The sequence below is a fragment of the Macaca nemestrina genome, chromosome 10 (assembly GCF_043159975.1).
Source record: "Macaca nemestrina isolate mMacNem1 chromosome 10, mMacNem.hap1, whole genome shotgun sequence".
NCBI classification, from domain to species: Eukaryota; Metazoa; Chordata; class Mammalia; order Primates; family Cercopithecidae; genus Macaca; species Macaca nemestrina.
Genome location: NC_092134.1, coordinates 25,503,335 through 25,516,193, shown reverse-complemented (window position 1 = coordinate 25,516,193; position 12,859 = coordinate 25,503,335). Strand labels below are relative to the sequence as shown.

At 43.1% G+C, this 12,859-nt stretch overlaps 1 protein-coding gene across 1 annotated transcript; it reads left to right on the top strand.

Moving 5' to 3' along the window:
* Window positions 1–10,494: 10,494 nt before the first annotated feature.
* LOC105497669 (achaete-scute family bHLH transcription factor 4) lies at window positions 10,495–12,476 on the top strand. Its single transcript, XM_011768936.2, has one exon. The coding sequence runs from the start codon at window positions 11,010–11,012 to the stop codon at window positions 11,529–11,531; it is 522 nt and encodes a 173-aa protein (XP_011767238.1). The 5' UTR covers window positions 10,495–11,009; the 3' UTR covers window positions 11,532–12,476.
* Window positions 12,477–12,859: the final 383 nt, after the last annotated feature.

Here is a 12,859-nt window from a genome sequence, read left to right as displayed (position 1 = left end):
AGGTTATACAACTGTATACATCTGTCCAAATTAATCGAATAGTAAGCTTGACATTGGTGAATTTTATTGTATGTAAAAATATCTCAAAAAGTCAATTCAAAAATTATGTCAAAAATTGAAGTGTTCTGACTCTACTCCCCAGACTAAGCCCACTGTATGCTCTCTCATACTACCGATGTTTATTGTAATTAATTGTTCAATTTTCTATTTTGCCAAATAGATTTTAAATTTTGGGGAGAAGATTCATGTCTATCTTATTTAATGCTATACAACATAGCACTATACCTGGCATATATTAGATATTCAATAAATTTCTGACGCATGAGGGAAAGTCGAACTGGCATAATTTGAAGCCACACATATTGACTCACATATCTATTTACTTGGAGATGTACAGCAAATGGTTGCTCAAAGATTGCCTTAACTGCTGATTTGGGGTGACTTACCCCTTTAAGGAGACTCCACGGTGTTGTTAAGACAATAAAAACAATGGAAAGGCCAGACACAGTGGCTCATACCTGTAATCCTAGCACTTTGGGCAGCCAAGGCTGGTGGATTGCTTGAGTCCAGGAGTTCAGGATCAGCTGAGCAACATGGTGAAACTCTGTCTTTACAAAAATTACAAAAATTAGCCCGGTGTGATGGTACATGCCTGTGGTCCCAGCTACTTGGGAGGCTGAGGTAGGAGGATCCTTTGAGCCTGGGAGGTTGACAGTGCAGTAAGCTGTGATCAGGCCACTGCCACTGCACTCTGGCCTGGGCAACAGGGCAAGACACTGCCTCAAACAACAACAAAAATGGGAGAAACTGGCCAATCACACAAGTAGAAATGAAGAGCTTTGGCGTGGCAGAGCAAGGAGGATACGTTCTGAGGAATGCATCCTTAGGCAATTTTGTGGTTGTGCAAACATCATAGAGTGCACTTACACGTACCTAGATGGTCTAACCTACTACACCCCTAGGCTAGATGGTATGGCCTATGGCTCCTAGGTTACAAACCTGCATAGCATGTTACTGTACGGAATACTCCAGACAATTGTAACATCATGGTGTTTGTGTATCTAAACATATCTAAGCATAGAAAAAGTACAGTAAAAATATGGACAAAAGATGAAAAAATGGTATGCCTGTCTGGGGCAGTTTCATTATAATCTTATGGGACCACTCTTGTATATCCAGTCTGTCGTTGACCAAAACATCATTGTGTGGCACAGGACTGCATTAGCATGATTGTGAAATAATGATGGAGAGTAAAATCAAGGGTAGACCTTAGAGATAATATCAATGAAGACAACCAGATAACAACCACTAGGATTTTTCCTGGACATCAGAGATAGACACAGAGGGCAAATTACCTTTAAACATTATCTCCTAGCACTAAAGACAAGGACAGTAATGGGTAAATTTGGCCCCAGATTTAGCTGATCAGGATATCTTACTTTTAACAGACCCTAATTAAGGTTTAAAATCTTGCTTCCTATTCCTTATGGTAAGGAGGATCTACAAATAAAGACCTTTTATGTGGGTAAACCTGTTCTTTGGCATTCTTGGGATTCCTACCATAAGTTTGATACAATTATAATGTATAATGTAAGGACTGACCTCCTTATTTATTTAATATTTGCAGAGAGGCATAGAGTTTATTCTACAAATGTTTGCTGAGTGTCTACTATGTGCCAGGCATTGCTCTAGGAACTGGGGGTATGTAGTAAACAAAACAGGCAAAAAATACCAGTTCCTCTGGAGCTTACATTATAATGGAAGAAGATAGGTAATAAAGAAATAAATAATTAAAATACACAATATTCCAGATAGCAATAAATAACATAAAAAAAAGAATGGCTGAGAAAATGGACAGAAAATGCCTGGGGATGGGCCTGCGATTTTAATAGGGTAGACAGAGAAGTCATCACTCAAAAGGTGACATTTAAACCAAAGGGGAGGAGAGAGTGATCCATGCAGACATCTAGAGGGAGAGTGTCTCAGTCAGAAAGAAGGTCAAGAGCAAACGCTCTGAGGCAGGAGACTGCCCGGTGGATTTGAGAAATTGCAAGGACACCAGTGACTCTAGAACTGTACTGCCTAGCATGATAGCTGCTACCCACCTGTGGCTATGGAGCCCCTGACATGCGCCTAGTTTACACTGTGCAATTATTTTAGAGTGGGGAGTAAAATAGAGAGATTTTTATCAATAGCCCCAATTCTTTACTCCTCTCGGTAACCAACCTTTTTTCTCTCGGCTAAAAATGGAGTCTATTTTTCTGCCCCTTGATTCTGAGTTTGCCATGTGGGACATATGCTTGAACTGAGCTGAGGTCAGGCCAAATCACTGATCCTCAGGCTCAAGAGCTAAATATGTGCTTAGTGTTTTATTGACAGCATTCTGAGGAGGCTGTCCCCCTTATCTTGGCTACCACTGAGTCTCTGCTCTGATCTTAGGAAACTGACACATGGGTATAGAGGATTAAGCACTAGTACTTAGAACAATATTTCTCTTAGATTAATGTCCTCAGTACTTGTTCAACTCCTCTAAAAGCTATAGAATTACTTGTTTTCTAAACGCAGTATATGTGGCAGTAGAACTGGGGTAATCTTGTGTGTTCTGTTAACTCTTAGGAATTTTTTTTTCTTTTTCTTTTTCTTTTTTTTTTTTTTTTGAGACAGAGTCTTGCTCTGTCACCTAGGCTGGAGTACAGATCGCATGATCTCGGCTCACTGCAACCTCTGTCTCCTGGGCTCAAGCAATCTTCCCACCTCAGCCTCCCGAGCAGCAGGGATTACAGGCATGCACTACCATACCCAGCTAATTTTTGTATGTTTTGTAGAGACGGGGTTTTACCATGTTGCCCAGGCTGGTCTTGAGTGATACTTCTGCCTTGGCCTCCCAAAGGGCTGGTATTACAGGCATGAACAACCATACCCGGCCAAGTCTTAGGACTTTAAAGGCTGAACACATATGGTTTCAAACTAATTCAGTTTCTCAGATCTGAAGGAACTGTACTAATTTCTGTGAGGGTCATGCATGATGAATGAATCCAGACTCTACTCAGTCTTTCAAACAACACCCCTCTAACTAGATTGAGCAGAATAAGGAATCAAAGAGTGAGCAAAAAAAACAAAACAAAACAAAACAAAAAACACATCATCATCAACACCACGACACAGAGGGCTTCTGTGACCAAATGTGGGGTGGTTTTCCCCACACACCAAGCAAGCAGTCAATTCTGCAACGCACACCAACTGGGTGCCCTCCAATTTAATTCCAACATTATCTACCTGGAGATAGCGTCAGATCCCACAGGTTGAGGGCTCAGTCCCATCAGACTTCCCCCTGACCCTTCCTCATCAGACACCAGTCACAAGTCCGGGCCTCTGGAACTTCTGACCAACCGGCTTCAAATTGGGGATTCCATGACTCCCTCTTTGGGTCCCATTAATTTGATAGAGTGGCTTACATAACTCGAGAAGACACTTAACTTAGGTTTACTGGTTTATTACAAAGGATATTACAAAGGATACAGATGAAGAGATGCACAGAGCATGGCACAGGGAGGGGGTGCAGAGTTTCCATGCCCTCCCTGGGCGTGCCATCCTCCGGGAACCCCCAGGGGTTCAGCTATCCAGAAGCTCTCCAAACCCTGTCCTCTTGGGCCTTTAATGGAGACATTATTGGATAGACATGACTGACTACCATGCAAAAATGTAACTGGACAAAAAGGGTGTGATCCAATACTAGTAGACTGAGTGGGGAAACCCAGCAAGGCCTGTCTGTTCACATTCTTCCTAGTCTCATCCGTGCAGCGTTCCTTCCTCCAGGGGATGGGGCAGGACTCCTGAATTGAGGGTCTCATGACCTGCGATTATAAAGGTGGTGGAAGATAAGAGTTCTGCTGTGGGCTGGTGAAAGAAGGGCAGGGCAAGTTCAGAGAGAGATTCTGTTTTCTGAGGCCTGCTTCTGAGTGCCCTAACATTATAACAAAAGACTATAACAAGAGCTTAGGGAGTTATAAGCCAGGAACTGTGGACAAAACCCAATATATCATAATATCACAGAGGGGAAATGATTTTAGGAGTTTAGCCAAAGAAATTTTAATGTTGATATCTCTGAATTTTAACCTAAAAGGATAAGGTTTATTTAAGCTTTGGGTTTTAATTTATGCCTAGCAATTTGATAATGAGGATTTTTTTTAAATTTGGAGGATTATTCTGTGGGTAATTTATTTGACTGCATAACCTCTGGCCAGCTATACTGGAATGGCCTTCGTTAGAAATAGCAAATAAAATCAGGAATGAGTTTTTGACCTGGGGTCCACCATATTTTGGGGTTAATTTAACTGATGTAGTGTTCTAATTCATTTTAGAAGTTTAAAGGGCAAAAACTGAACTGCCTGTCCGTGAATCTAAGATGATAAACAAAGGAGCAGTAGTTGCCATTGAAGGAAGCTGGAAATTCAAGAGAGAAAGACAAGATCACTGTCTTTGTTAATGGCCTCCTAAAATTCCAACAGCAATGATAAAGTAAATGAAAAAGTAACTGAAAATTTACCTCCAAAGAAGGTCCATAGCCGGGCACAGTGGCTCATGCTTGTTATCCCAACACTTGGGAGGCTGTGGCAGGTGGATCACCTGAGCTCAGGAGTTCGAGACTAGCCTGAGCAACATGTTGAAACCGTATCTCCACACAAAAATATAAAAATTAGTTGGGTGTGATGGCACATTGCGGCGGTCCCAGCTACTCGGGAGGCTGGTCGATTGAGCCCAGGAGGTTGGGGCTTCGGTGAGCCAGGATCGTGCCACTGCACCCCAGCCTGGGCGACAGAGCAAGACTCTGTCTCAAAACAAAAAAAAAACAAAAACCAAAACAAAACAAAAAAACATGTGTTTTTTGTTTTAGCAACTCTCCAAGGAACAGATAATTTTCATATTTTACAAATGGTTCCAACACCTAGAAACAGATGGAAAGCCACTCAACTTATTTTTAAGAGTTTGAAATAATGCTGATACCAAAAAAGGAGAGCACAAGAAAATGAAACTATGAGCCAATATAACTTGGGACTATAAGAAAAAAATTTCTAAATAAGATATTAACAAATTGAATCCAGCAGTGTATAAAAGAATTATGCCTTCATAGGATTTTATTCTAAGAATGTAAGATGGCTCAATGTTGGAAAATCTATCATAGCAATTCACTACAATAACAAATAAAAAAAGAAAATACATGATTATAGACGTTAAAAAGCATTTGATAAAATTTAATAGCCATTCCTGATAATAACAAACAAATTTCCTCAACTAGGTAAAGAATATCTACTAGATAGTGAAACATCAGAAGCTTTCTTATTGAAATACCAGGATGGGCTGGGCGTGATGGCTCACACCTGTAATCCCAGCACTTTGGGCCACCCACTCGGGAGGCCCAGGTGGGTGAATCATGAGGTCAAGAGATTGAGACCTTCCTGGCCAACATGCTAAAACCCTGTCTCTACTAAAAATACAAAAATTAGCTGGGCGTGGTGGTGCATGCCTGTAGTCCCAGCTACTCAGGAGGCTGAGATGGGAGGATGGCTTGAGCCTGGGAGGCAGAGGGTGCAGTGAGCCGAGATTGTGCCGGTCCATTCCAGCCTGGGTGACAGAGTGAGACCCCATCTCTCAAAAAAAAAAAAAAAAAAAAACCATCTTGAGTGGGTGTTATTTCACAAGTGTATAAATTTATTCAAAGCTCATTAAATTGTATATTTAACATCCGTGCATTTAATTGTATGTAGATCTTATCATGATTAAAAACCATTAGAACTAATAAGAGAGTTTAGTGAAATGACTGTATTAAAGATTAATATGAAGTAATCAGTAACTTTGAATAACAGAAAAAAAAACTTATTCGCTATAGCAACAAAACCTATAAAACATCTTGAAATAAGCATAATAAAATATGTTCAAGACCTACATGTAAAAACCTTTGAAATTAATTAATTAATTTATTTTTATTTTTTGAGATGGAATCTTGCTCTGTGGCCAGTCTGGAGTGCAGCGGCACAATCATGGCTCACTGCAACGTTTGCCTCCTGGGTTGAAGCGATTCTCCTGCCTCAGCCTCCCGAGTAGCTGGGACTACAGGCACGTGCCACTACACCCACCTAATTTTTGTATTTTTAGTAGAGACGGGCTTTCACCATGTTGGCCAGGATGGTCTCGATCTCTTGACCTCGTGATCTGCCCGCCTTCGCCTCCCAAAGTGCTGGGATTACAGGCGTGAGCCACTGCACCTGGCCAAAATTTACTAATGAGCAAAAAAGAAGACCTGAATAAATGAGTTCTATTATGTGCATATATGGAGAAATGCAACGTTTTTAAACAAAAGGTGATTCTCTCCAAATTAATCTTTTTAATGGAGACAGGGTCTTGCTCTGTTGCCCAGGTTGCAGTGCTGTGGCATAATCACAGCTCACTGCAGCCTCGATCTCCTGGGCTCAATCAATCCACCCACCTTAGCCTCCTGAGTAGCTGCGACCTCAGGCGCATGCCACCATGCCTGACTACTTTCTGCATTTTTTTGCATTGATGGGGTCTCCCCATGTTGCCCTGGCTGGCCTCAAACTCCCGGGCTCAAGTGATGTGCCTGTGTAAGCGTCCCAAAGTGTTGGAATTGCAGGTGTGAGCCACTGCACCTGACCCAATTTAATCTTTCTATTTAACACAGCCTCAATTAGAATCGCAAGTGGTGGTTTTTTCCTCATCAATATTAAAAGTGCACGTTGTGTTTTTTGGTCTTCTTTTCCAAATTTGGGCAATCCTTGCCCAAAAGTTCTTCCAGATGAATTTTAGAGTCAGCCATTCATTCTCCAAGCCTTGAGTTTGGTGCCTCTTCATAATTCACACCAGGGTGTTATATAGACAAGAGGAGGCCTTGTAAAATTTGCGGTAGGAGAAGGTAGCCTTAAACAAGGAAGAACAGACGAAAGCTAGAAGGAAAGGATTAAGATATACTTGCCCATCTGCCCCCTTTCATGAGCAGACCTAAATAAGACTACACAAACCCAGCCTCAGTTGCTCTTGGCAGGTTAGCATATGTGTTACTTGATCTAGCCAGCCTTAGGACAGCTTTAGGTTGGAGAGAATGTTTATCTGGGTCAAAACTGACTGGAGAGTAATCAGGAGTCAAAACTTCTTCTTTTGATCTCTTACGTAAAGAAGGTAGCCCCCACCCCCATACCCTGCACATCATGTGAGTAAAACAGTCCTGTTGCTACTGGAAAAGTCACTTATTTTCAATGCTTTTGTCCTTTAGGAAAGAATGCTCTGTCAGCATTCTTTGTGACCATGCAGTTAGGTCATTATATTACTTGGATCCTATAAAAAGACCACTGTAGGATCAGGATTTGACCAGTTTTTTTAGATGGAGTTCACTCTTGTTGCCCAGGCTGGAGTGCAATGGCGCTATCTCAGCTCACCACAACCTCCGCCTCCTGGATTCAAGTGATTTTCCTGCCTCAGCCTCCCGAGTAGCTGGGATTACAGGCATGCGCACCACACCTAGCTAATTTTATATTTTTAGTAGAAATGGGGTTTCTCCATGTTGGTCAGGCTGGTCTCGAACTACTGACCTCAGGCGATCTGCCTGCCAAAGTGCTGGGATTAAGACATGAGCCACCACGCCTGGCCTTGACCAATTTTGATTGTGGTATTAGGAGAGAGAGAGAGAGAAAAAAAAAGTCTTGTAGCTACTTCTTCCTTAGAGACAGAATTTATAAGGAGCCAGAAACCCTGATCCAAGAATTCTAATTTCTAATGATAAATCTGTTGGTTTGGGCCAGATCAGGGTGTGTTGTTTGAACTTTCTACACATTTTCTCTTATTAAGTTTCACTGAGTTATAAAAATAAGTAATAGTGCTGTTATTAACAAGTTAAACAGTAGAAAGATTTATAAAGAAAAATGAACATTCCCCCTTACTCCCCAATGCCACCCTTTCTTTTTAGGCAACCAATGCAAAAAACTATTTAGTGTATGTCTTTCTATTTCATTCTCTATGCTCACAGAAACACATATAAAGGACATACACATCATGTAGAATTGTTTTTATGTTCCCGCTGCGTATGTTACTCTGCAATTTGCTTTTTTCACTTAACACATTGTGGATATGTCTGCAAGTTCTTACATATAGATTTTACTCATTATTTTTAATAATAGCATAATATTCTAAGATTTTTAACTCTTTTCCTATTGATGGACATTCAGGCTGTTTAGGCTGTTCCCCTTTTCTCCTCCTCCTCCTCCTCCTCCTCCTCCTCCTCTTTCTTCTTCTTCTGACAGTCTTGCTTTGTCGCTCAGCCTATCTCAGCTCACTTCAACCTCCACCTGCCGAGTTCAAGCAATTCTCTTGCCTCGGCCTCCTGCGTAGCTGGGACTACAGGCACATGCCACCTTCCTGGCTAATTTTTAGGATTTTTAGTAGAGATGGGGTTTCACCCTGGGGGTGAGGCTGGTCTTGAACTCCTGACCTCAAGTGATCCACCCATTTTGGCCTCCCAAAGTGCTGGGATTATAGGCATGAGCCACCTCACCTGGACTCTTCTTTTTTTAAAATCACTACAAATGTTACAATAAAGATTATTGTACACATAAATAGGTATTGCTACATTTATTTTGGTAGGACAAAACAGGACAGATATCTGAATCGAAGGATGTGATGTGCACTATTAATTTTAACAGTTTCTTCAGCTGGGATGTGGAGTCACAAGTCTGTAGTCCCAGCTACTCAGGAGGTTGAGGGAGGAGGATCCCTTGAGCCTGGGAGGCGGAGGTTGCAGTGAGCAGAGATTGCATCACTGCCCTCCAGCCTGGGTGACAGAGTGAGACCTGTCTCAAAATAATAATAATTTTAATAGTTTCTTGAAGCAATTTATGCTCCCACCCTTTCCTCTAATCCTTGCCTGCCCTGAATGTTAGCAATCTTTTAAAGTTTTGCCAATCTAAGAAGGAGAAATGGCACCTCAACTGTTCTTCCTTTTGCTCTCTTCCAGTCTAGTCCCCAATCTGCAGATATAGTTATCTTTTTTGAAACACAGATCTTCAAATGTCACCTCCCTGCTTAAAATATTTCATTATCTTCCTGTCACTCTCAAAGGTTAAAATATTTGACATGGCCAAAAAGCACCTTGTGGTATGACAGCCTACCTGCCTGTGTGGTGGACTTTTCTCCTAATAGAAAGGGCTTTCTCAATTCTACTGAGAAATTGTGATGATATATTAGGCTGTTTGCCAGTATAAACCTCATTGGGAGCTACAACTGTTAATTTTTCTTTCTTCTTTTTAAAAGATGGGGGGGTCTTGCTACATTGGCCAGGTTGGTCTTGAACTCTTGGCCTCAAGCAATCCTCCTGCCTTGGCCTCCCAAAGTGCTGGGATTACAAACTTGAGCCACTGCACCCAGCCAAGCTACACCTTTTAAAATGTGACTGACTTATACCTGAAAGAAATAATTATTTCTATTTTATTTGCCTTGTTTTTTGAGTTGCTTCAGGCAGATCATTTAGAACAAACAGGGAAGCACAGGACTTGCCGAACTAAAAAGAAAAACATGTTAGGGCAGCACCTTGTCTGTTGAGGTAGGCAGAAGGTCTCATCATTAATGTAGGGGGTTTTTGCTTCTCTTGTTTTTAAGTCGGACTTTTAAAGTAGAAGGCGCCTTTAATGTACTGGTTTGCAGAAGAGGAAATCTGATTTTCAGTGTGATAACATATTCTTTGACATTAACCAGTACAGTTGGATTTTTAATGACACTTTCATCTTCAAAGGATTTACCAACACGGATGGATTAATTATTCATTTTTGGGGGGCTGTGTGTTAAAAAGACAAGTCTTCAAAGATGTCATCCTTTCTCCTTGGAACTGGGGGTCTCCACCTTTCAAATGTTGCTTTCCTGCCCCCAAGCGAGAAAATAAATGGCATTTTTTAAAAGAAGAAGAATCCAATGGAAAAATACTCTTTGCACTATGGAAAGATGATGTCCTTATATCCTGGGTGAGATGAGAAGAGGAGGTTGGGAAGCAGTATTTAAGATGTGTTTACAGTAAGCACTGTGAGAAATTACCAGCTAAGCGCGTTTGTTATTGTTCAGTCTTTTGATGTGCTCTTAAACAGTCGCATATATCCGTAAAACACCCTGAGTCAAACATAAGTTGGAACATAATATGCAGACCCTTATATTCTTTGCTACAGTCTGTATTTTTCCTGTACCCTTCAAACATGCCTCATTGGGTTTTTAAAAGATTCCGCTTGGAAGGAGAAAAACCTCAAGCCTCGCCCCGGGTCTTCCTTGACTTGACACATTTGATAACCGCAAGAGAGCAGTTTTTCCTTTGATGAGGCTAAGACCCCAGAAATGAAAGAGCAAGTGTAAGTTTGCAAACACTCTAAAAGCTCCTTCCATTAGACCTGGTCGCGGGAAACCACAAAGGACAGTCAAGTGATTTTCAAGGAGAAAGCCTCTGGTCCCCTTTCCCTCCGCCGCCAGGAGGTCTGCAGGTTCCTGGGAGGAGCTCTTCTCAAATTCTGAAGATTGCTAGGCTCTTGGCGAACGACTCATCTCTTGAAGACCTAGAGTGGTGGATTATAGGCATTGAAAAGCTTTTGGTGGCTTTGGAAGATGACTCTGGTGTGAGCTCACCTTACCAGGCTGGGGGACCAGGCAGAGGAACCCCCTTTGTTATCTTTTGAAAGAAGATCAGCGGGGAAGACGGGGTTTGAAGTGTGGATTAGGAGGTCCCACGTCTTTGCCTACCACCTCTGCTAAATCTTCATAAAAAGATCGAGGAGTGCAATGAACTTCAGAAATCATGCACCGCTTCCTTGAAGCCTGTCCAGGAACCTAACTTCTGGATCCAGAAACTTCTCCAAAGACAGACCCGCTGAGCCAGGCAGTCTGCACCAGCACCTCTGCTTCTAAGATTCTGTTTCGTCTTCTTTTATTGAGAGATTGACCTCTTGGGTGATTTGTGTGCTTTCCGGCAAATGATGGAGACGCGTAAACCGGCGGGACTGCTGGCCTTGCCATACTCGCTGCGCGCCGCGCCCCTGGGCGTGCCGGGGACCCTGGCCGGACTCCCGCGGAGGGAACCCCTAAGGGTCGCCCTGCGTTTGGACGCCGCGTGCTGGGAGTGGGCGCGCAGCGGCTGCTCACGGAAACGGCAGTACCTGCCCCTGCCGCTGGACGGCGCCTTCGAGCCCGCCTGCCTCCGCAAGCGCAACGAGCGCGAGCGGCAGCGGGTGCGCTGCGTGAACGAGGGCTATGCGCGCCTCCGAGACCACCTGCCCCGGGAGCTGGCTGACAAGCGCCTCAGCAAAGTGGAGACGCTCCGCGCCGCCATCGGCTACATCAAGCACCTGCAGGAGCTGCTGGAGCGCCAGACCCGGGGTCCCGAGGGCGCTACCGGCGCCGTCCCCCAGCGCAGGGCGGAATGCAACAGCGACGGGGAGTCCAAGGCCTCTTCGGCGCCTTCGCCCAGCAGCGAGCCTGAGGAGGGGGGCAGCTAGCGAGCGCCCGGGCCGGCCAGGACCCCTGCGCCCGCCGCATAGCGCGCAGCCGGGCGCTCAGCCTAAGGTCCTCTTCGAAGGTGGTTTGCATTCTTAATCTGGTATCTTCTCCAGGTCTAAATCTTAGGAAAAAGAAATGGGTACTGGGGTTTGGGGGATGGGGGAAGTGTTTTTACCTTTGGGAATTTCTCCCCTGCCCTTATTGGTTACGTGCCTGCAACTTATAGGTGCTTATTAAGGAGACACTTTTCCTATACTTCTAAAATGCAAACTGTTCCAGATTCTGAGCGCCTCCTTGTAAATATGATTGTTCTAAAAACTCAAAGGGCGAGAACAACTGGAATTTCCCACCTTCCGTGGTGTGGGTAAATTGTATACATAAATATTAAACCTTAACCAAAGAAGAACTTTACTGCCACCAAAACAGAAACAACCCCAAACAGCCAAAAACAGCCCTTAAAAATGAGAGGAACATTTTCTTGCATTCTTTCCTTTGGAAATTGTATTCGAAATGTAATTGAAAACAATTGTTGACCTCCTGCTTTGGGTGAAGAAGACTGTAAGCTGCTACTTGAGAACGAATTTGCCAGCATGTGCTGTTGACTGTGTGAATGATGGTGCTGGGGAAGCCATGGCTTGGTACACACTGTTTCATCCAGCGGCCACATGGAAGCTTCGTAGCATTGAGCAGATAGTAAAATGTCTTAGAATTAATGATCTCTTTGGAAGAGAGCCCAGATTTGTATGAAAACTTGTTTTTCCTCTCAATTGTTTTGTTCACTGTTTTCTTCATTTTCCTTTTCTCTGCATTCTGCACCGCCCCCCCGCCCGCCGACCTATAGCCCCCCATCTTAGTTTTGCACAAACTAAAGTGGCACTGTGACTTTAAAGATAAAAAAGAGATCTACTTGGAAGTCCTTTTTGAGGGTTGAGCCAGGTGGGGGAAAGATGTGGGACAAAAGGGATGGATTGAAGTTGGTACATTCTCAAATATTTTTATCACCATGGGAGCTTCCAGGTACGGTATATGGAAATGATGCAGTGACTTTGGCCATGTTAAAAACCTTTTTAAAATATTTAATTTGGGTCTTTTTTTTTCTGAGAAACAATTTTGAGTTTGGTAGATAAGTTAAATGCTTGCTGATGTGTGAAAAGATCCCTAAGGTTGTTTTCTAATATGCCGAATTGTCCTTTCCATGGAGGCAGCTTTGGTTTGTGGGGGAAGAGGAAGGGGAGATGGAAATGGACAAAGAGAACTAACAGTGGCCGTGCATCCTCCAGGTGGATTTTACTTAGATTTTATTACCCCCTTTTACAGGTGTAGCAAC

Coding starts and splice junctions, on each gene's coding strand:
- LOC105497669 (XM_011768936.2), top strand. CDS start 11,010: ATGATGGAGACGCGTAAACCGGCGGGACTGCTGGCCTTGCCATACTCG.